This window comes from Hypomesus nipponensis, chromosome 2, assembly GCF_054491055.1.
Source record: "Hypomesus nipponensis isolate SF chromosome 2, ASM5449105v1, whole genome shotgun sequence".
NCBI classification, from domain to species: Eukaryota; Metazoa; Chordata; class Actinopteri; order Osmeriformes; family Osmeridae; genus Hypomesus; species Hypomesus nipponensis.
In genome coordinates, this window is record NC_140362.1 from 19,278,722 (window position 1) to 19,301,712 (window position 22,991).

Below are 22,991 nucleotides of genomic sequence, written 5' to 3' on the forward strand. Positions count from 1 at the left end.
TTCAGTTAATCCTTTGTTTACATTTTATATTTTTCCACGTACATACTCACCCAGTCACATTGATTTATATAGTCAGAATTACCCCGGAATTGCAGTGCTTTATGACGATTTATTTTATATAATGTGCAGGCACAGAAACAATATATACAAAGGAGGAGTTTTCAGCCATTCCATCAATGAGTGCATTTGCTTAAATTTGACTTGGTGTGATTTATTGTCTCAAATGAAAAACATAAAAATGTAGGATACATCAACGAAATCTGGAAACAACTGTTATATAAATGTGAGGTTAGTTAACATTTTATTTAGCTGAATATTTACATGATTCTAGTGATTGTCTGTATCTCACAAATGTGCGCTAAGCCACATTATATTTGTCATACTTTTGCAAACATAACGCATAATTTGGACATTACAGTAGCTAACTAACTTGATTATAAATCTGAGTTGCCCACAGACAAAGATATGCTGATTGGTGCTATACCGATACTACCATTTATGACCAATAGAGGTCCTAGTTTCCCTATTATTTTCAATCTCCGCCGGGCGCTGCAAATAAGCCTGTTTGCCTGTCTGGCTCAATGTTGGCAAAACACCCCCTCCTCCTCTTTAGTCTCACTAGGAAAAAATGGCGGACAAGCACTAAATCCACATCTGAAAATACACAAACATTACAAAGCAAGGTAAACATACTTCAGAATATTATGCACTCTACATTTAGTTCAGAAATATGGATAGAAGGCCGTATTGTCTGTTATTTGCACGCTGATAGCTAGTTGGTATGCTAACATTGGCTAATGCTAATATTTATAATCAGGTCAACGATTGGTAATGCCAGAAGGCTGGCATTTGAACCTCTCTGTAACTAGCTAGCTACATGCTGTGCTCACTGAATATGTAGTCCAGTTCGCTTGATATGAAGGTTGCATGGATGTCAGGTTCGCACAATCAAATATTCGCCTTGGAACCAGTCGATACTCTCGCACATGCACTGCAGTGCAAGCATAACGTAATGTGTTTCACGTTTTGGTGTTTGGTTCCTTGTGGGAAGTCCTAACACATGTGCATGTGTGTTTAACATTGGCATTGTATTTTGAATTGAACTTCAAATCAGATCTAGTTCTTTCAGGCACTGCACATCTGTCATAGTTTACTTTGAAACGATTCACTTACTTATTACATCAGAGCCATCACAATTTAGTAAGGCTCGTTGCCGGGTTGAATGTAGTAGTAGCAGGCTACAAGCTAGATAGCCCGCTATGAAAGTCCTGTCATTTTTCCCCCCAGCAAGTAGAGGGAAAAGGAGGGAGCTGGTCGCTTTTATTTGGACGCCATCCTCTCTTGGCGCAAGAAAAAGGCGCACTTCTATTGAAAGAAAATCAACTGTAGGGACACGTTTCAAGACTGTTATGAGCTCTTAAGGTATATTTCTCATATATTTACTGAAGTGTTGGTCATGGTGTATGTTTTACTTTGCTATTTGACTGTAATTAAGTGTTAAACTCTGCGTGGTTACTTTATGTCAACTTGAACGCGGCGTTGTTTATGAAATAGTTTTATTTGTGAATTGTTATAATTTGATTCTGTTCCTTTTTGGACACATTTGTTAGCGACATACTAATAATTAAATGCTAAATATGTTCGTTTTATCATAGCATGATTCAAGTTCATCAACTTCTATATGTTTTAGAACATCCGTAGACTCAGTTTATTTTGTAAACTCAAATGGATTCATTCTAAGTATATTTATTGCTGTCTTGTGTAGGACTACTCTAGATTTAAAAGGAAATCGTCTATGTTGCATCTAGAAGAACAGTGATTTAATGTGTTTGTCAGTCTGACCTGGTGACCCTATATGTCTGAGTTTACCTGGTAACAGACAAGTAACCCGAGACTTAGAGTTAGGGGTCACAGACAATTAGGCAAGCCCCCCAGACTTCAGCTACACCCATTCACATGTAGGGCTGCTTTGATAAACACTCAAGTTGTTGAGTAGATTACTCAAATCTGAAGAGGCATGAACTGCTTAGTTTGTATGCGTTGTGGTTTCTTATGGTGCAAAACCCATTCTGTCTCTAGTCTTACTCTTCTACTTTAGTCTTCCTGAAGGTGTCACTCAGCCAGGCTTCCTTGGTGAAGTTAAAAGATCAAGGGTCATGTTGACAGTTGGGGCTGCCTCTTTGTTGTAACCTGTGTCTGTAGCTTCCCGACTCACCCCCTGCCCTGCCTGTTTGGGACGGGGATGGCCAGAAGACAAGCTAACAGGACTGGGAAACCCCAGGGGCCAGCCGCACAGATATGTCCTATAGATGAAGAAGCGGCCCCCGTTATGTGGATGTTAGCCTCACATGCCAATCTGGCCTCGTCGTTTGTCATTTGCTGTACGTGACGTTTGTGGGGATTTGTGTCTCTCTGTCTGCTCTCCAGAGAGGAGGAGACTGTTGCGTGTGGAACTTGGGTCAGTATTACTGGAACATGAGGAAGCCAGTGCCACAGAGAGGTGAGAAGAGGTTTACTCTGTAACTGTGCCGAACGCTCGTTAGTTATTCATCTACTGTAAACAGAAGGTGCTGTAGCTCATCTTCTGTCTCATAGCTGCTTCTGATATGTTCTCTGGCGCTCTCTCTCTCTCTCTCTCTCTCTCTCTCTCTCTCTCTCTCTCTCTCTCTCTTTTGCTCTGTCACTCTCTCTTTTGCTCTCTCTCTCTCTCTTTTGCTCTCTCTCTCTTTTTACCTCTCTCTCATTCTCTCTCTCTCCCGTCCCTTCCCCTCTCTCTCTGTCTCTCTCTCTCCCCCTCTCTTCAGTTGCTATTGAGTGGAAAGATGCCAGGCGGATCAAACATGCCAGAAGTGGCCGTCCCTCCAGAGTCCCCTCGCAGTATCAAGGAGGTAAGCAGGCGCCCCACGCACGCATGCCCGCCCTGCGAAAGCTACACAGCATCCCACAAGCCGAGCGACGTGTTGTTTGCACACCCACGGCAACGTAAACAAAGTAGTCACAGGGGCTCTCTGTGGTTCTCCCCGTAGGGCATTTCAGTTGGGATAAATACCTGAAGGAGACGGGAGCGTCGGCGGCGCCGGACACGTGCTTCAGACAGGTGAGCCTTCCCTCTGTCTAGCTAGAGCCCAGGCTGAGGCCCAGACCCCAGGCTGAGGCCCAGACCCCAGGCTGAGGCCCAGGCTGAGGCCCAGACCCCAGGCTGAGGCCCAGACCCCAGGCTGAGGCCCAGACCCCAGGCTGAGGCCCAGACCCCAGGCTGAGGCCCAGACCCCAGGCTGAGGCCCAGACCCCAGGCTGAGGCCCAGACCCCAGGCTGAGGCCCAGACCCCAGGCTGAGGCCCAGGCTGAGGCCCAGACCCCAGGCTGAGGCCCAGGCTGAGGCCCAGACCCCAGGCTGAGGCCCAGACCCCAGGCTGAGGCCCAGACCCCAGGCTGAGGCCCAGACCCCAGGCTGAGGCCCAGACCCCAGGCTGAGGCCCAGACCCCAGGCTGAGGCCCAGACCCCAGGCTGAGGCCCAGACCCCAGGCTGAGGCCCAGACCCCAGGCTGAGGCCCAGGCTGAGGCCCAGACCCCAGGCTGAGGCCCAGACCCCAGGCTGAGCCCCAGACCCCAGGCTGAGGCCCAGCGTTCAGTGGACGCAGCCCTCCCTCGACCTCTCCCTCGGGGACAGGCGCCCACCCGTGACGGTGAGGACGGGCGCCGGCGTGGGTTTCTCCATACACAGCCATGACCGGGCGGCTCGCCTCAGATCAGATGTTTCTTAGAGGGCGGGGGGGGGACCTTGTGTTTCGGATGCCTTTGGCGTCGCTTCGTCTGTTCAGCTGACTTCTCTCTTACTCAAACTCTGCCCTCTCTCTACCAAACTCTGTGCTCTCTATCTGTCCCTCTAACTTGTTCAGCCATTTCTCTCTAACTAACTTAGTCTTCTCTAACTAACTCAGTCCTCTCTCTCTAACTAACACAGTCCTCTCTTTCTAACTAACACAGTCCTCTCTAACTAACTCAGTCCCCTCTTAGACAACCTCAGCCCTCTCCGTTTTAATTTCTCAACCCCCCCCCCCCCTCTCTCTCTCTCTCTCAAACGAACTCAGCCCCTTTCTCTAACAGTCCTCTCTCTAACTCAGTCCTCTCTCTCTATCTAACTTAGTTCTTTCTCTCTAACTAACTCAGTCCTCTCTCTCTAACTAACTCAGTCCTCTCTCTCTATCTAACTCAGTTCTTTCTCTCTAACTAACTCAGTCCTCTCTCTCTAACTAACTCAGTCCTCTCTCAGACACCCTCAGCCCTCTCTCTCAAACAAACTCAGCCCTTTTCTCAAACAGTCCTCTCTCTCTATCTCAGTCCAGTCTCGAACTAACTCAGTCCTCTCTCTAACAACCTCTGTCAGTCCTCTAACAGTCCTCTCTCCTGCTCCACTTGGCGTCCCCCCCAGAGCCCCACCCCCCCAGTGAACGAGTTCAAGGCGGGGATGAAGCTGGAGGCCCAGGACCCGAGGAACACCACGTCCACCTGCATCGCCACCGTGGTGGGCCTGACGGGCTCCCGGCTCCGCCTGCGCCTCGACGGCTCCGACAACAAGAACGACTTCTGGCGCCTGGTGGACTCGTCGGAGATCCAGCCCATCGGCAACTGCGAGAAGAACGGCGGCATGTTGCAGCCGCCGCTGGGTGAGCGAGAGGAGAGGGGTCCCTCACACAGACAAACCCACGCTCCAAGCCGCCTCGCGTCTCACTCCCAGTGACCCGCCTGATTTTCTGCGGCCGCGCTCGGAATTGTGCGATGTTGACTGTCCTCTAGATGTCAGTGTGGAGCACAGGCTTGGTTCTTACACCAAACCCAACCTGTTACTGCCCCATGAGAACGACCCTATTTGAGGAGGGCCTTGGTGGCGCGTGAACAAATCCATCTCACACGCTCTGTCTGTCTGCCTCCTCAGGTTTCCGGCTCAACGCGTCGTCGTGGCCCATGTTCCTGCTGAAAACGCTGAACGGAGCGGAGATGGCCCCAACGCGCATCTTTCACAAGGTAGCTGTAAACAGCACGGGTACCCCGGGCCCTGCCATGCACACAAGCCTTTTGTTCTGTCTGTAAACTCACTCTCTTAGTTATCTCTCTTTTTCAACCTCTTTTTCTGCCTCTTTTTTTGTCTCAAACACTTCATACCTCGTCGGAATCCTCCAAAGTGATTCAATTCACACACACACACACACCGATGTACCGGTTCACGCTGAAGCTCCATGCCTGACCCCCCTCCCTGCCCCCCAGCAGGAGCCCCCAGCCCCCGAGAAGAACTCCTTCCAGGTCGGCATGAAGCTGGAGGCGGTGGATCGCAAGAACCCCCACTTCATCTGCCCGGCGACGGTGGGGGCGCTGCGAGGCACGGAGGTGCTGGTCACCTTCGACGGCTGGAGGGGCGCCTTCGACTACTACTGCCGCTACGACTCCCGCGACATCTTCCCCGTGGGCTGGTGTTCCCTCACCGGGGACAACCTGCAGCCCCCCGGCACCAAAGGTAGGCAGATGCGGCGGGGGTTGAATTTGGGGGTGGCGGGTAATGGATTCAGGGGACTTGTTTAATAGGCGATATGTTTTTTTTATTTGTTTTTTTGCGGATTGAAAGCGTTTTTGTTTGTTTTTTGAAGTGATTTCTTTTTGTCGACATTTCTGTGAGTATTGTAAAGTGTATAAAGCTATATTCGGTGGCTCTACAGTGTGTCTAGCTGTTACAAGGTTGACGGAGGAGTCAAGACACTAGGAGGAGTTGTCCGGCCCAAGGACTGAGATTTACTATCAGGGAGGACAAAGCGAGCCGTAGAAATCTGATTAAATGTGGGAACTGGAGAGGGGTGAGAGGTTTACTGGAGGTCAACTTGTAACCTCCTCCCCACCCTACTATCCTCCTTTCATAGTTTATGGCAGAAGAAGGGAGGTGACTGAGGGAGGGGAAGGCTAAAGATTGTTGGAGCTGGAGGAAAGGAGGGAGGAGAATAACTAGATAAACGAGGGAAGACGGGCGAGAGGGAACTTTGGAGAGCGGAAGAGAAGAAGGTGAAGGAGTGAAAAAGGAGGTAAGATGGCAGAAGAGAAGGGAAGGAGGAGAGGCTGCGAGATTTTTTGGGTGCCTGTGACCCATCCAGCTGGCACTGGAAGGTGGGGTGAAGGAGCGCTGCGGGGCGGACGGGGGCGGACGGGGGCGGACGGGGCAGAGCAGACCCTCCTGCGGGGCCCCCTGTTGGCAGCCCGGCAAAGTTGTCAGCCGAGGAGCGAGGCACCCCAGGGAGAGAAAGGGGAGAACGGGAAGAGAAGAAAGGAGAGCGAGGAATAAGGAAGCTGTGTGCTGTGAAAAGCAGGCTGTTTACACAGCCCTGTCAGCACAGAGGCTGGGAGAGAAGGGAGCAGGAAGAGAGGAGGGGAAGGACGACAGCAGAGGAGTGTGGTGTGAGAGAGAGAGAGGGAGGGAGAGAGAGAGAGGGAGGGAGGGGGCAGGAGAAGGGGAAAGGGTGAAGGAGAGGACAGGACACAAAGCTGGGAAGAGAGAGCGGGGCTTCACTGGGTGGAAATAGAAGGGCACGTAGAGACAGCAGAGGTGGAATGCAGAGAAGCGATTTTCCCTCAAGGTTCAGAAATCGTGGCTGTGGCAGTAGACTTGGATTTTTCTTTGGACTGGAATGAGAAGGAGCAGTTTTTTTTTCTCGACCAAAGTGGATAAGGATACCGAAGGCCAGGTTTTGATGTGTGTTCGTGTCATAGTCATGGGCTAATGGCTCCCCTTGTAAACTTACCAGAGAGTCGATTGAGGACAAATACCTTTACAGTTTAGTCTGTGCTGGTTACGCTACACTGAAACATCAAACTGCTCCCCTGGACTAAGAGTGTGTGTGCACCCGCATGCCCGAGTGTACTGGCTGGTGAGTTCGTCTTGATCGCTCTAGAGCTTGATTGAGGTGCTGGGTTTAGTTCTGGTTAGAGACTCTCTTTTGGTTCCGTTCAATTTGGTTCTTTCACTTTAGTGCGGTCGGGTCCAGTTCAGTTCTTTTATTTGTCTCTTTTAAATAACAGACTGAGCGGTTCTGAAGGGAGAAGAGGCCGGAAAGCGAGGGAGGGAGAGAAACTGAGAGCACAAGTGAACTTGCCGAACAGGAAGTCTGGAGTGCTCAGCAGTGTAACGCCTCTCTTCCAGGGTCTGGATCTCCCGACCCTCCCCTCCTCCGCCCCTCCCTGTTCCTCTCCCTAACTCTCCTTCCCTCTACCCATCCTCCCTCCCTCCCTTATTGATCCTTGTCTGACGAGCCAGGAACAGTAGCTTTGTGTGTGGAACACAGCAGAGTGTGTGAGGAACACAGCAGAGTGTGTGAGGAACACAGCAGAGTGTGTGTGGAACACAGCAGAGTGTGTGAGGAACACAGCAGAGTGTGTGAGGAACACAGCAGAGTGTGTGTGGAACACAGCAGAGTGTGTGAGGAACACAGCAGAGTGTGTGAGGAACACAGCAGAGTGTGTGTGGAACACAGCAGAGTGTGTGAGGAACACAGCAGAGTGTGTGTGGAACACAGCAGAGTGTGTGAGGAACACAACCAACAGAAAAGATCAAGAACTGGGTCACAGTTGCCCTTCCATACAAAAGCTGTCTGACTAACTAGCTGGTCTGTCTGGCTTGCTGACTGGTTTGTCTGGCTTGCTGGCTGGTTTGTGGCAGGGTCAGAGAGTGCAGTGGTCTCTGTTACCCCTCCAGGCTATTACCTGTAACGCGATGACCGAGGCTGCTCTGGTGCATTGTCAGGGACGGAGGGGTGGTGAGCAGAGGGTTAGGAAACACACATGGTGTGAGTCCCCACCTCTTCTCTCCAAGCGGCCTGAGCCTGAATCAATGCCACCCCTCTATTCCATCGATCCGTCAAGAAGACCGACGGTTTGCTACGTCTTTGTCGTCGGTTTTAAATCTCGCTCATCTCTCTCCCTCTCTCCCTCTCTCCCTCTCTCCCTCTCTCCCTCTCTCCCTCTCTCCCTCTCTCCCTCCCTCCCTCCCTCCCTCCCTCCCTCCCTCCCTCCCTCCCTCCCTCCCTCCCTCCCTCCCTCCCTCCCTCCCTCCCTCCCTCCCTCCCTCCCTCCCTCCCTCCCTCCCTCCCTCCCTCCCTCCCTCCCTCCCTCCCTCCCTCCCTCCCTCCCTCTCCCCCTCTCCCTCCCTGTGCAGTAGTGTTACCTAAGACCCTCAGCGCGTCACCAGACGGCACGCTGGAGGGAGCGGCCATGCCCCCCACAGTGCCAGGGCGGCCCCCCGGCCAGAGGGGACGCAAGCCGGGCCGCAGGAAAACCAAGCTGGCCACGCCCTGGGGCCAGAAAGGGCCCACACAACCCACCGCCAAAGGGCTGGAGCCCATCAAGATACCCAAGAAGAGAGGCCCCAAGCCGGGGAGTAGGGTAGGCCTCAGGGGCCCCTGGGAGAGTGTGTGTGTGTGTGGGGGGGGTTCAGAGTCAAGTGGCTTGTATCTTGTCGTGTTTTTATCTATTTGTTTTTTCCGCAGATTCTGTTTGTTTCGGTCAACGTTGCACTTTGTCTTCCCCTTGTTTCTTTTCTTCTCTCTCTCCCCCCCTCTCACTCTCTCCCCCTCCCTCTCTCCCTCTCTCTTATCTCCCTCCCCTTGTCTTTATCTCCCTCTCTCTCTTCATCTCTCTCTCCCCTAGCTGGGCTGGGCTAAGCGTGCAGCCTGGCTAGAGGGGGCCATGGTGGGCCCGGGGCGGCCGGTGTCACGGCCCAGAGGACGTCTGCCTGCCAACTGGGCACAGAGGATGGCCCTGCAGCAGGCCCAAGCAGAACCCATCAAGATCCCAAAGAAAAGGGGGCCCAAGCCAGGCAGCAAGGTGACACAGACACGTAGTCCTAGATATTCCCACCTGCCTTACCATGTCCAAAACCTGAGGTACTGAGGGAAATGCTTGTATCTGATAAGTGTGTGTGTGTGTGTGTGGCAGAGGAAACCCCGGGTGGTGCCCGACCCTGTGCCCACGTCTCCCACCAGCAGCACCCCGGAGCCAGACACCAGCTCTGTGCCCATGGACAACGCCTCCATCCCTAGCTCCGCCCTGCAGGCTCCCACTGGTACTGCACGCTCCGCATCGCTTGCCTACCGCGTGACATGCAGGTTTCACACGACTTGACCCCTCCCTCCCTCCCTCCAGTGTGTGTCTACCTGAACAAGTATGGGAAGGTGGGGCCCCACCTGGACGTCCGGCGGGTGCTGCTGCTCCCGGACCACTTTGGGCCGGGCCGGGCCTCCTCCGTGCTGCAGCAGTGCGTGCAGGCCTGCGTGGACTGCGCCCACAACCAGGGCACCGTGTTCGCCTGCCTCAAGGCGGGGCACGGCGGAGAGGTCATCTCAGGTGAGGAGCTGGGGGAGGAGCTGGTCGAGGCTGGGGAAGGGTTGCGAGGGACGGGCTTGGGGACGGGGGGGTGGAGGGGTGGTGGGGGACGGGGGGGCCAAGGTGGATTTATGAACTTCTAGTGTTACTTCTAGTCTTTTTTTAGAAAGCTGGAATGGACCTTAGAGCACTTCTCATACAGCAAATCCTAAGCTAGCGATGTCTCGATGAACTCTGGTTGGTTACAAATGGGAGCTAGCATGAGGTTGGAGGCAGTCTCAAGCCAGTGTCTGCTTCCGGTTCATCCTTCCGGTTTAACGGGAAGCTCTCTCCCGTGTTCCAGCCTACTTTGACCAGCAGCAGCACACCCTGACCCTGCCGGCGGTCAACAGCGTCACCTACGTCCTCCGCTTCCTGGAGAAGCTCTGCCACAACCTCCACTGTGAGCCGCTGTACGGCAGCCAGCCTGTCGCCGCAGGGCACCACGACAGCCGAGTCCACTCAGGTCGGTGCGCGGGCGTTGGCTCCACCCACACTAGGGGCGGGAATCTTTTGGTACTTCACGATTTGATCCGAATCGAATCTGCCGGGTTCACGATTCGATTAAAAATCGATTTCACGATTTTTCAGAGATTTTTTGGAAAAAAAATCACACAAAAGAAAAACAAAAATATATATTTTTTATAATATTCATTTTTATTTTTAAACATCATTAAAAAAAAATCGATTCACATACATTTATGAATCGATCTGAATCGCTAGCCGACTGAATCACAATTCAAATGTGAATGGATTTTTTCCCCACTCCTAACCAACACACACACACCAAAGGAAGGCACGGGCACACATGCATGTGAGGAACACAGAAAGACCGACGAGGCTGTAATGTGGGCTGGCCTTTCCCCTTCCCCAGAAAGACGAGGCTTCACCGAGGGGCTGACGACGGGGCCGGGCCGGGGGGCTAAGAGGTTCCTGCAGGACTCCTACAGCAGCCCCCTCTCCCACAAACTGGCCAAGAGCCACCACCTCTCTTCAGAAGGTACGTAGCCAACACGGACCAAGAGGGACGGGAGCACGCCGTGATTAGCCTAGCGTTAGCTAGCCACACCAGGAGACCTGGCGTTTAGTGTGGAGAAGGTCACGTATTCGTCTGTTGGCAGAAAAAGACACATTTCAAACAAACTCGAATGCTGCCAGATTGCTTGAATTGATCCTTTACAGTTTGATACAGCTGTGGTATAACATTGTCTTTTGTCCCTCGCCCTTTCGGCCCCTCTCACTCCTGTCTTTCTTTCCCCTTCTTTTTTCTCTCTCTCTCTCTCTCTCTCTCTCTCTCTCTCTCTCTCTCTCTCTCTCTCTCTCTCTCTCTGCGTATGCGCTAGGAGACTCCTTCCTCCTGGAGAACGGGGTGGGGGTGCCAGAGCACTTCAAGAAGAGCCCCCTATCCCCCAGCTCCACGGGGGCCCCGCCCCCAAGCCTCCGCTCGCCCGGCAAACTGCTGCACCTCAACTCCGCAGGTGAGACCCTCCCACCCACCCACGCACGCAGGTTGATTATGCGGTGAAACATTTCACCTCCCACATGCTAACCTCAAACTAGCTTGCGGGCATCGTCTGTTGCAAGCAAGTCAAAAAACGTGGGATGCGATAGCGATAGGGTTTTTGTAGAAATGTAACATTGACTACAAGTTGACTGTACAACGGCAAAAAGATGGTTGACGTCACAATGTATGCCAGTTACATCGACCCCCCCCTCTCCCCCTTCCCTTTCCCCATGGCTTGTGTCCTCGCCCGCCCTTAAGGATCCGGAAGTTTCCGGGAGAGCCCCCGGCCCAGTGGCCAGGACCCCAACCTGTGGACGATGGAGGAAGTGATGCAGTACATCCGAGACGTCGACCCCCTGCTGGCTCCACACGCTGACCTGTTCAGGAAACACGTGAGTGTGGGGGGAGGAGGAGAGAGGGAGGGAGGAGGAGAGAGGGGGGAGGAGGAGGAGTGGGGGGGGGAGGAGGAGAGAGGGGGGAGGAGGAGTGGGGGGGGGAGGAGGAGAGAGGGGGAGGAGGAGGAGTGGGGGAAGAGGAGGAGGAGTGGGGGAGGAGGAGGAGGGGGGAGGAGGGGAAGGAGGAGGAGGAGTGGGGGAGGAGGAGGGGGGAGGAGGAGTGGGGGTAGACCAGGCGGGCGAGGCCAGACCTGTCTAGCCTCCCAGGAGGTGTGCATGTGGGACAGGCATAGCAAAGGGGAATTAGTCATAGGACTCTTGCTGCACTTGTTGGTTAGTTGTAACTGATTTTACTACTTGTACTCACTGTAAATTATATTATTGTTGCTTGCTTTCCTACAGGTACACTTTTGCACTTTTTGAGGTTCATGTTGTTTAATTGTTACTTGTTTAACTACATGCTCTTATGTTTCCTCCTATTGGCAGTTATTTGCTTTTCACAATGTATGCTTCATGTTTTGGTTACCCGCAATGTTTTTGAGGCTATCTCGTTGTTTATGATCATTGACCTATGCACTTTTGTAAAGCTCTCTCTTGGAAGTCGCTTTAGATAAAAATGTCTGCTAAATTAATGTTAAACCTCTTCCTGTTGAGCATTGATGCAGCCTGCGTTATAGTAAAGCTTGGGTGAGTGGCTGATGAGGACGTTCAGATCCTCCTCCTGGTTCTAATCCCTCCCACTCCTCTGTCGCCAGGAGATTGACGGGAAGGCCCTCCTATTACTGCGCAGCGACATGATGATGAAGTACATGGGGCTGAAGCTGGGCCCCGCCCTCAAGCTCACTTTCCACATTGACAAGCTCAAACGCCCCTGATGAGGCCCCCTGCCCCCCAAATGACTGTCCTCTCCCTGCACCCCATCACCAGATAACAGTATCATATTATGCACTGCATACAGGAAATATACTGAACCATTACATGTAGCATTTACTGCTTGGTAGCTCTGCCCGGCGTCATGTACCCTACCTGCATTTGCCTCCCCCCTATTGGAACTTTTTGATTAAAGTTTTTTTTTTTTTTTTTTGTGTGGCACAATCCAGCCTCAAGGCAGCATGGGATATGCAGTCTCCTCCAGCTCTTCTCATGCCCCATCATCTTTTCCACTCCATCATCTTTCCCACTCCCCAGTATCTCTGAACTACATTTCAATCAAGCCTCTGGTTGAAGGTGATGAAGAAATGTCTGCAATTTTACTGTAAAGACCATTTTAGGTCTGTTTACGAATCTCGTTTGTTGACTTTCGGTCTTGTACATTTCTTTTTTTGTACCCCCTGAAAATAAGGAATTGCATCGGCCGTTTTGATGGTCATTTTTGTACTTAATACTTGTTCTGAGCTGACACTACGTTTCTCCTAGCTATTGGAAATGCCTCTGGTCGACGTCTCATTTTGAGGCACGGTTTTTTGAACTATGACACTACCACATTTCAAAACACGTTATTCCAAAATACTGCCATGATGAACTGTGTTGCTTTTACCTTGTTCTCGATGTTGTTTACAATGACTGTGTCTTGTCTGTTGTTATTTGTACTTTTTTAATTTTTATACTATATTATTAGAGTTCATACATTGAGAGCATTATCATACTCAATAATGTTCAATAAATATATAACAAGTCTCTTTTGTAAGGCTTTCTTTGTATATTGTTTTTTGTGTGTTTAAAAATCTGTTTTTGCTCAAGCTCAGTATGTCCTCTGTGTTGTATTGGCAGTGCCATGCCACCAGGGGGCAGGCCAGCTATAAGAGTTCTTGGCCTCCTCGCTGTTTCCCCTTGAGGTACATGCACATGCCTTGCCATGAGTTCAGTCAGTTGGTCTGAATCTAGTCAGAAGGGAGATGCACATTAACTGGCTCTTTTGCTCCATGGCTCAGTGTGGTATATTTGCACCACAACTTAATCCTTACAATGTTACTGCATTACATTATCTGAAAGGAATTCGGCTTGTTTCGTAAGGGATTGTAGCCTTCATATACTCCCTGTTTATTCCCTCACAAGTGCCTTTTACGGATGAATTATGAAACGTACGTTTCATTCACTGTTGTACAAAGGTAGTGGAGGAATTGGCCTCGTTTCGTATATCAGGGTAAAGTATCTCTCTTTGGCCCTTCAATCTGCTAAAGCTTGACATTTTTGGATAAACAGGAAGCAGCATGCAGCAAGTTTAACCACATCCTCCCAGTAAAGAGGAAAGTAGCCTTCAGGGGGGCTGAGTTAACTGACCAAACTAGCTGATTGTTGCAGATAAGGGTCTGTGTGTGTGTGTGTTTATGTTTGTGCAAAGCATACATAGATGGCAAGCTCAGAGTCTATAGGTAAAGGGCATGTTTGTTGATGTCTAATAGTAGCCAAGGTGTCATCGCAGACACAGTTATTTATAGATGCCTGCTCCTTGCTCTGCCCGTTGTGGTTGGACTGTGGAGCAGGTTTCACAAACAGTGGATGCACCTGCTCAGATGCACACAGCACTGACATTGACAGGTGGAATATGCCTTTAAAAAAGGCCCACCAAATTCACTCACCCACCCACTCACTCAAAATATTGCTGTATCAAGATGAGTGTTGGGGAATTTTATCTGAAAGATCTCTGCTTTTAAAGAAAAACACCCATATACTCGGAAGCTGTGCCCCCCAAAAAGTTTGAGTCATTGTGTCACGATACTATGACGTCCATTCACCATATATGGTTCATTGAGTTTGAAGCATGCCAGTTTTGCTATGTGTAAGAGGCATTTTCCAGAACTGCCCTACGCTGGTGACTGGTTTTCAACTATGATGACATTTAGATTTTACAAAAAGGTTGCGCTTGGAGAAGTCCTGTTCAGAATATGATGTTGATCACTGACAGGACCGTTAGTGAAAGAAGGGCAGAGGTCAGTGTGTTTCAGGTTCAGTTAGACATAAGTCCACTGTTTTTCTGAGTGAGAGAAGAGAAGCAGTGAGAGAAAAATAAACGTTGTCAGACCAGCTCCATCTATGAATCCCTGCAGAATTCCTTTGGCTGTCCAACGAAGGCCCGTATGTGGCGGTAGGGTTCGGGTCTGACAGCTTCAGATCACGGCGTGCATGCTGAGCGATGAGCTGCTCCTCTTCGTGGGTTGCGGCGACCTTGTTTCGTAGACCATCGCAGCTGAGAAACCCCATCCCAGCGACCCCCCACGTCCCTGCAGATGGTGCGCAGCTAACAGGAAAGGTTGCAGAAACGTTGGACGGTCTCTCACATGGCAGTGCGCATGTTAGCTCTCAAGGACTAACACACAAACGAGGCTCGTTAACACATGACTTCACCTGTACGCCGAAAATGTACAGTGTGTCGACATGCTGTAGTCTTTGTATGTCGGTTAGCAAGTCAACATATTTGCTACCGCCTTCTTTTGTCTACAGTATTGGTTGTGTCTGTTGCTGCATATCAAGGGCATCGACAGAGGATTAGCACACAAGCTCTGAGCCACCAAGTGACACAGTGTCCTGCTCATAGTACATACATCTAAACGTGCCAACCTGTTCGCCCTGGATAGAGGGATAAGTAATCTGCAGCTCCACGCAGGGAAATGAATAATTTACTCACTCTTTCACTTCAAAGAAACACAAACCATTCAGCTGCCAAGGTTTGGGAAGAGGAGCGAATGGGAGTTTCTAGTCACCAAGCAACCTTTAATATTGCCCTAACAAGCCAGAGAAGGTCGACATATGAAGCATTCTTGACAGAATGTAGGCCTACTGGACTACAACTTGACATGTACATAAAACAAAATGATTTTCAGGAGGCTTGTGGAAAGTATTTGCGAATTAATTTAACGTGCAACGCAATTACCATGCGCTTTACCCTACTAGACAAAAAACAACCTCACTTAAGAAGCACTCAGTGCATTTTTAAGAGCCTTGCAGCTAGAACGACATATAGAACCATTATTCCAAAGCGAGGAACTTCCAAAAAGGTATTGCAAAGTAAGATGATTTCTCTTTTAAATAAACGGGTGGGATGGATGGTAATTTCCATCCAACAAATTGCAGTATTAAGAGGCCACTCAAAATGACTGTTGATCTGTAAAAGCAGGAAGTTCGGCTTGATTGTGGAGTGCAGTAAATTAGGTCCCCTCCTCTGGTTTATTGTGCGGACAGAGAGATGTCCGGTTAATGTGTTCAGATCCAGGTCCCCTAACAACTTCAACACAATCAAACCATGCAAACGCTTTAGACATGTTGGAGCACGTGTCACTATCTTTTCACCCAAACTTGAAATCAAAAGAGACTTATTCAGCTGTCACTAGATCTATTTATGGCATTGTATTTCTCTCAGAATCACACAGGAGTTTTAAATCCGAGTTAAATGTCTACTTAGTCTACTTCTGGTCAAATACAGAAATGCTCAAATGTGTTGGTACCCTTACATCTTGTTGAAATAATTCTACCTGAAAAGTGATGACATAAACTATTGAATCATGTATACTTGCATGCTTTTTGGTATGTAATTTAATAAAGCAAAGAAGCAGTGACAAGAGATGGATTATTTCTCATGTTACAAATATATTCTAAAATGGCGTGGGCACATTTGTTGGTACCCCTTAGAAGAGAAAATAAAGAATTGGATGATAATGATTTTCCAAATCAATTAATTTCTTGACTAAGTAACACACGTCTCCAATCCTGTAATCGGTCTTTCGGCCCTTTTAACTGGAGGAAAATAGTCACTGTGCCGCTTGGTATCATTGTATGAGTCACACTGAACACAGAACTGACTGGAGAAAGCAAAGTTGTCGAAGATCAGAAAGGAAATAATAGACAAGCTTGATAAAGGCTACAAGACCATCTCCAAGCAGCTTGATGTTCCTGTGACAGTTGCAAATATGAAGAAGTTCAAGGTCCATAGAAGTGGAGGCTACCTCCATGAGCGCTGCCGCAAGAGGAAAATAGACCCCAGATTGAACAGAAGGATAGTGTGAATGGTAGGAAAAGAACCAAGGGGAACTGCCAATGAGATACAAGCTGAACTCCAAGGTGTTTCTGTTCCGTTCAGTTTCTGAAGATACCATCCATTGCTTTTTGAGCAAAAGTGCCTCTATGGAAGAAGACGTAGGAGGACTCCACTTTTGAAAGAAAGACATCAAAAAAAAGCCAGACTGGAATTTTCTCAAATGTATGTTGACAAACCACAATCCTTCTGGGAGAACGTCCTTTGGACGAATGAGTCAAAACCGGAGCTTTTTGGCATGTCACATCATCTCTATGTTTGCTGATGGAAAAAATGAAGCCTTTAAAGGAAGGAACACCATGCCTACAGTGAAACATGGAAGAGGCTTTCTGTGCCTGGCACAAGGTACCTTGAATCTGTGAAGAGCACAATGAAATCTCAAGACCATCAAGGCAGAGCAAAACATACCCAGTGTCAGAAAGCTCTCTCACAAGTCACGGGTCCTCCAACAGGATAATGACCCAATACACAAATAAAAGCACCCAAGACTAGATAAGTAGAAAACTGTTCTGAAATGGTCTTCTATGAGTCCTGATCTGAAACAGAAATAACAAGAAACTTGCAGTCTGGAGAAGGCACACATCAAACCTTAAAAAGCTGGAGCAGTTTGCACTGAAAGTGGGCCAAACTACCTGTTAACAAGTGCAGACGTCTCGTAGAGAGCTATAGAAACTAAATAATTGGTTGAGGGTCCCATTATTTTTGTCCATGCCATTTTCATTTGTTTTTCCTATTAACATTTTTTGGGGGGAAAAAACAAAGATGGATGCCAATTACCTTTGTCGGTTTCAAGTTATTTCAGAGGAAAATGTGCATTCTTAGTTTTTTTGGAGGGGTACCGACACATTTGAGCACAACTGTACGTAGAATGGCAAAATGTCGTTAAATCGCTAGTCTATAAATCTGCAAACTATTTTCAGATTGGAAAATAACAGGCTGTCTAATTGCAGTCTTCACAACATGCTGTCTACAAGTCAAATTGACTGCAGTAAAGGATCCAAAGACCCCACTTTAAACATTCTCATCTTTGCTGGTGGTCGTGTCAGCCAGATCAATCCATGCCACACTCACAGGACATTGCATCTCACAGCTGACCAGTTTGCGTGTTTGATTATCCAACGTGTCCCTCCGCCACACTACTGGGTGCAAAGGGGTGGGCATGGGAGGAGGAGAGGGGGGGGGGGGCACAGGCCATGCGTGACTCTGACAAATGGTCGCTCGTCCTCTGATTGGTGGAGGGGATCCTGAGATTACCCTGAGCTCTGAGAGGGGCTTGGCACCAGCTGTACCGGGGGCCTAGAAATAGCAAACCGACTCGAGGCTTTCTCAGCAAATAGGAATGGGGTGCTGGAACAGGGATGATGGTCTAATAGAGAGCAAAGGGAATGCCAGCTTTGTAAGGCCAGTTTCCAGGTGTAACATTCAAATCCTTTTTGGGGCCTCTGTTGAAATATTCTGGCGCTTGAACGCTGTTTATGAGCAGATGTGATTGACATTTTATGGGTAAACCCCCCAAGTAAATAAACTCCCTGGTATTCAACAAGAAAACACGTCCACACAATTTCCATTTTCAAACTGGAGAAATCCCTCCCCCTTTTTCTACGTGTATATATACATATATCATTTTGCTTTCGGTCTTGCTTTTCTTTCTCTTTCTCCCATGTGGCTTTTGGTGCTTGACTTATATCGAGACAGCAGCAAGCCACCACAGGAAGGCGTGTGGCATATGCTGCAGTTGTTGTGGGTAGAGCTAAGAGGAAAAAGAGAAAAACAGATACGAGCAAGCCTCAACTGTAAACGTCTCCAGTCACACACCCTGCTTAGCCTATGTCTAGACTGGCTGCCTTCAATTCAGGAGACATAACAAGGGATTGTGAGAGCAAAACACAAGCCAAATCCAGTCAGAATGATTAGGAAACAAAAGTTACGAGTCTTAATTGTTGCTGAAGGAGGACCTTTGGGGTGTGTACCCCCACAATTATAAGATTTACATGTTTTGCTGGCAGACCATGAAAATGGACCCCATGCACCTATGGGGGTTTCAGGAAGACCATTGTTTGGGCTGGGCAGTAACCCAGCAACCGTTACTCTGCTGACTGCCAACATGGGGCACATTCTAAAGATGACATGGCCCTACTCCACACGGCTTCAAATATGTTATCAGGGCTTACAACTAAAGCAAGAGCCATTGTTAAAACAAATATGTTTAAACTGAGAATGCTACCATACTGTGCTTCAGTTGGGCAATAATGAAACTAATGACTGAACTAAAAAAGGGACATTTTGTTTTTAACAATAGTGGACACAGTTGACTAGTGTTGACAATAAATTATGTTGTGCCTGCATGTAATAATTGTAATAAACACCTAAACAATGAATGTTACACATGTCCATGACAATCCCATAAGATGATATCAACCACGAACTTTGAGCCCTAAGGCTAAGTGTGAACCGTATGCTAATCAAGCGCCATCTAAACATTATTTTCCGTTGGATTTTATTACCTACATTTTGTATATTTTCTGTTGCTAGTCAGGCCATAATTGTTGTTAGGAGCCATTTCCAGTTCAGATTCGTTTTTGCGTCACCAAGCAAATTGTGAGCAGATAATGGTCACTATTGAAGCTGTCCCTCTGTCTCAAGGTAAGCATAGATTAACCTGGCGGTTCTCCTCCCCCAACCACACACACACACACACACACGTCTGTCCTACTGCCTGCTTTGGTCATTACAAATCTTTTTCCAGAAATCCTGCAATAGGTGGCATCCAACACCACCAGTGTCTTAACTTAATATCGGTCACTTGAATTAATTTGTATTCACAATTTTGGAACCTTGGTCGTAAAACATTAGATTTCCCCCCACAAGCTCAACTTCACTCAGATCACTCTTCCGGAACAGACTAACTAGCTAGAGCACTTAACTTCCTTTTTGGCATGTGGAAAGTTGAGCAATAAATGCAAAAGCAGGCCACACTTAAGTCCAGGCTGTCTTTATTGATCCTCAAAACGCCCTCACAAACACAATCCAACCCCTTCCATCTCCACCACAAAAAAGGTAGAAGATTTAAAAAGAAACAAATAAATAAAATCTGCATGATTAAGGCGGTTCTACATCTTCCATAGAACAGACAGTGTAATCTTCTCTGTAGTTCGGCGGCTTCATACAGTACAAGCAGTAGGTTGAGGTGAAGAAAAAAAAAAATCTACTTCACACCTAAAAGAAGCCATACCCGCCACAGTAAACTATCCAATTCTGATGGTCTCCCATTCAAATGTATGAGATCACATTCTACTTTGAACCCCTGTTCTCAGTGGCAGGAGAGAAACCCCAAACTCAAAGAAATCCATGTTGGGGAAGAGGGTTTGTTTTTACAGCGAAGCTAAAACCATTTTCCAATTTCCTCAAATATTTTAAGAGACCGTAACCACGGCCCTCCCCAATCCCCCCCCCCCAAAAAAAAAAAAAACAACAGCAAAACATCTTGATCCTCTGCTGAAGATCTCAGTCGGTCTCTGGTTTTGTTCTATATTAATTTCTCTGACGAGTAATAAATAAATACATTTTTTACTGCTAAACTGCCATACAGTCCAGGATGAGAGGCAACACAACGTCTTAACATTGATCGTGAGTGGCTTCTAGGGGTCTCAGCAGTTTGTTACATTCATGTCCTGGAGAGAGGAGAGAGGAGGCAGGGGCAGGACCAAGCCTGATAAAGATCCGCGCGTGTGGGCTGTTGCACGGACAACACCCTGGCGCTGTCTCATAGCACATCCAGAGTTAGCCTCCCTCTCTCTCTCCCTCCCTCTCTCACTGCACCCTGGCCTGGGTACTGAGAGAGGCACACGAAAACAAGAGATCCGAGCGGTTAGCCATTAGCACAAGTCCCCCCCCCCACCTCCCCCCCTCCCCGGTGTCTCTTCTCTCATAAGTACAGTGGGCGGCTGCTCTGCGCCTCAGCAGCTGACTGTGCTGGGCTGCTGTTTGCTCACAAAGTCAGAGATAAAGTCAAATTCGTTTTGACCCAGGAAGAGTTCGGGGAGCTCCTGTACCCGGTCAAGGCCCAGCTCCATGACCAGGGAGGTCAGAACCTCCTCGTCGATCATGTCCGCGTCCATGCCGTTGAGGGCCAGAGCCGGGCCTGCCATGTGCTGCATGTTAGCCAGCTGGGCCGGGCCCATGCGGTACTGGGGCCCTCCCCCCATGTGGTTCCCGGTCATAGGCCCCAGCGGGTGTCCGTGGTACTGGGTGTTGAGTTTCTGCAGGTGCATGCTGGCCATGAGCTGCTGGGACGTCATCCCCCCGTTCATGAACTGTTGTTGCTGTTGCGGGTGCTGGGCCTGTTGTGGATGCTGCTGCTGTTGTTGTTGTTGATGCTGCTGCTGTTGTTGTTGATGTTGTTGCTGCTGCTGTTGTTGTGGTTGCTGGTGCATGTGATGATGCTGTTGCTGCTGTGCCTGACCGTTGTACATCATGTTCCCAGGGGTCATCTGGTGGTGGTGACCCATCTGGGCTCCGTTTATCCCAGCGACCAAGCCCTGTCTCTGCCTCATGGCCGCCTCCATGTTGGCCTGCTGCGGGCCGCCGCCGCCGCCGTAGTGCTGAATCATCTGGCCGTTGGGCAGCGCCCGCATGCCAGGCTGGGCGCCGTGCTGCTGGTGACCTGCCTGCAGGCCGCCGTTCATGCCCATCCTGTAGCCGTGGAGACCGCCGCCCGTCGAACCGTGGTTCATGGGCATCATCAGGTGGTCCGCCATGCCGCCTTGCTGTCGGGGTGCACAGAGGAAGAGACACGGTTAGATCACATGACTTGATGGGTGTCACGGATGTGGTTGGTTTCTCCCAGCTAGGCAGAGGGGATGTGCACACCACACATAACATGTGGCAGCGGGGTCTTTCACTAGAGTGGCTGGCTCTAGGTTGACATTGTTGTGCCTCTGCCACTGGCAAATTTACTGGCATTGACATATTAATGGCTATCACGAAAGACGAGTCGGTTAAATGCATAACATTAGCTCACTGCCATGTTATCACGTTGGGTTGGTAAAGATTGGGGTATAAGTAGTTCAAAAACAACCATTGATCTTGAGCTACACTCGAACGATGTGATTTTCCAAAATTGTTGCTATGTTCCCAGCTACATTGTGGGCTATTAGCGGCCAGATCGGAGGAGACGCTTCCTGACAAAGGTCTGCTAAGCTTCTTGTCCTCCATAAACACGAATAGACGAAAGACCCTTTTTCGGTTTAGTTGCACATGGCCCCCTTTGTGTCTACGACTAAAATGCAGGCAGGCGATAGTCAACATCTACTCTACCTACACAACTGGAAATTCGGATGAATGAATCCGAATCCGAACACCACACACATAACCTACACAACATTCAAATTAAATTGCTACTGGTTTAAATTACCTCAACGTGGCCTTCCAATTCAGACATAAAAAAAGATAATTACATTTTACGTACGGATGGAAGAATGCAACAAAGAAACGATACATTGACATCATCCTACCACATCTCTCAAACAACAACCGAGTCGCTACGTTCCGTTCGTTGTAGTCAGAATGTTAGTCAAATATAACAACTATTGAATTCACACTAAACATCCTTTAGTAAATAATATGTTTAACAAGTTTCGAGAAAATGTGTATATGCATAGTCGATTTACTCGCGTATTTAAGAGAGAACGGCAAACAATGGAACGGCCACCCCAAGACATTCACACAGACACAACAGTTCCCGAATTCTGCAATAAAATCTTTGCAACAAACACTCACCCAAATCCGCTTGGGTTGTAAAGTTGAGCGACTTGCTAGTGCTACAATGTCTTATTCAGGTTTCGTTCTGCAAGGCGAGGTTCCTCCGGATTACAATCTGTATTCCACAGGGTTACACTTCATGCTCAAGCGGGGACGATGCACAAAGACTGCCGCATCAGATCTTGAAACGACTGCCTATTTTCTGGGTCAACTCAGGGATTATGTACATCTAAAAAGCTCAGAGGAAGGCAGTGGGGGAGAGGTGGAGCTTCAGTCCAGCCTCTTCTTTGTTCCTATTGGCCCTTCTTAATATAATTGTGCATGGGCAGAGAAAAAAACGTCGTAGAGTACTGTGACACACCAGCCAATTTAAATAACTCTTTTTTTTAATTCACACATTACTCTCTCGTCTTCATGGATTACTGTGTGGGTTTGAGTTTAAGTTACTGTTAGCCATGTTTGAGGCTAATGCATAATTGGTGAGTGCTGAATAATGTAGCTGTTTTGTTCATCACAATAGACAGACAGATACATAGACAGACAGATAGATAGATACATACATAGCTACATAGATACATAGGTAGGTTAATTATATGTATAATGTAGGTGTAGGCTGCGCCTACTAGCTTGTGCTTAAACCCATTGTGTGCACGTGTCTTTGTGTGTGCAGCCTCTATGTGCATTGTGCACCGTGTTGCCTATGCCAGCCAGTGTGTAAGAGTCTCATCTCCAAGATCACTATGTGTCCATGTGACCCACCAGTCTGCTGTGTACTGCCTGATCAGGAGGGTTAGGGTGTGTGTGTGTGTGTGTGTGTGTGTGTGTGTGGGGGGGGGGGGTAGAGCAGGCCAGTGGAATGCCTGTGCTATTCTAGGCCACACCGGCTGCAGAATGTACTGCTGTGGC

General features: G+C 48.9%; 2 protein-coding genes across 5 annotated transcripts; one reads left to right on the plus strand and one right to left on the minus strand.

Moving 5' to 3' along the window:
- Nucleotides 1-303: 303 nt before the first annotated feature.
- On the plus strand, nt 304-12,972 carry LOC146301372 (polycomb protein SCMH1). Of its 4 annotated transcripts, XM_084667160.1 has the most exons (17): nt 524-683; nt 1,288-1,422; nt 2,428-2,500; nt 2,805-2,888; nt 3,027-3,097; nt 4,434-4,668; nt 4,938-5,026; nt 5,267-5,513; nt 8,193-8,419; nt 8,684-8,860; nt 8,972-9,098; nt 9,179-9,379; nt 9,702-9,863; nt 10,272-10,397; nt 10,741-10,875; nt 11,160-11,293; nt 12,052-12,972. In XM_084667160.1, exons 3-17 carry the CDS (start codon nt 2,476-2,478, stop codon nt 12,169-12,171), a joined length of 2,160 nt encoding a protein of 719 aa, XP_084523286.1. In that variant the 5' UTR covers nt 524-683; nt 1,288-1,422; nt 2,428-2,475; the 3' UTR covers nt 12,172-12,972. The 4 variants fall into 4 exon arrangements, with proteins under 4 accessions (XP_084523276.1, XP_084523268.1, XP_084523260.1 ...); XM_084667150.1 differs by lacking the exon at nt 1,288-1,422 and having other exon boundaries at nt 304-683; nt 8,196-8,419; XM_084667142.1 differs by lacking the exon at nt 1,288-1,422 and having other exon boundaries at nt 306-683; nt 5,270-5,513.
- A 6,804-nt stretch (nt 12,973-19,776) lies between these two features.
- cited4b (Cbp/p300 interacting transactivator with ED-rich tail 4b) lies at nt 19,777-22,355 on the minus strand. The gene is made up of 2 exons (XM_084667171.1): nt 22,104-22,355; nt 19,777-21,091 (listed from the first exon to the last, which is right to left on the minus strand). The coding sequence occupies exon 2, from the start codon at nt 21,080-21,082 to the stop codon at nt 20,282-20,284; it is 801 nt and encodes a 266-aa protein (XP_084523297.1). The 5' UTR covers nt 21,083-21,091; nt 22,104-22,355; the 3' UTR covers nt 19,777-20,281.
- Nucleotides 22,356-22,991: the final 636 nt, after the last annotated feature.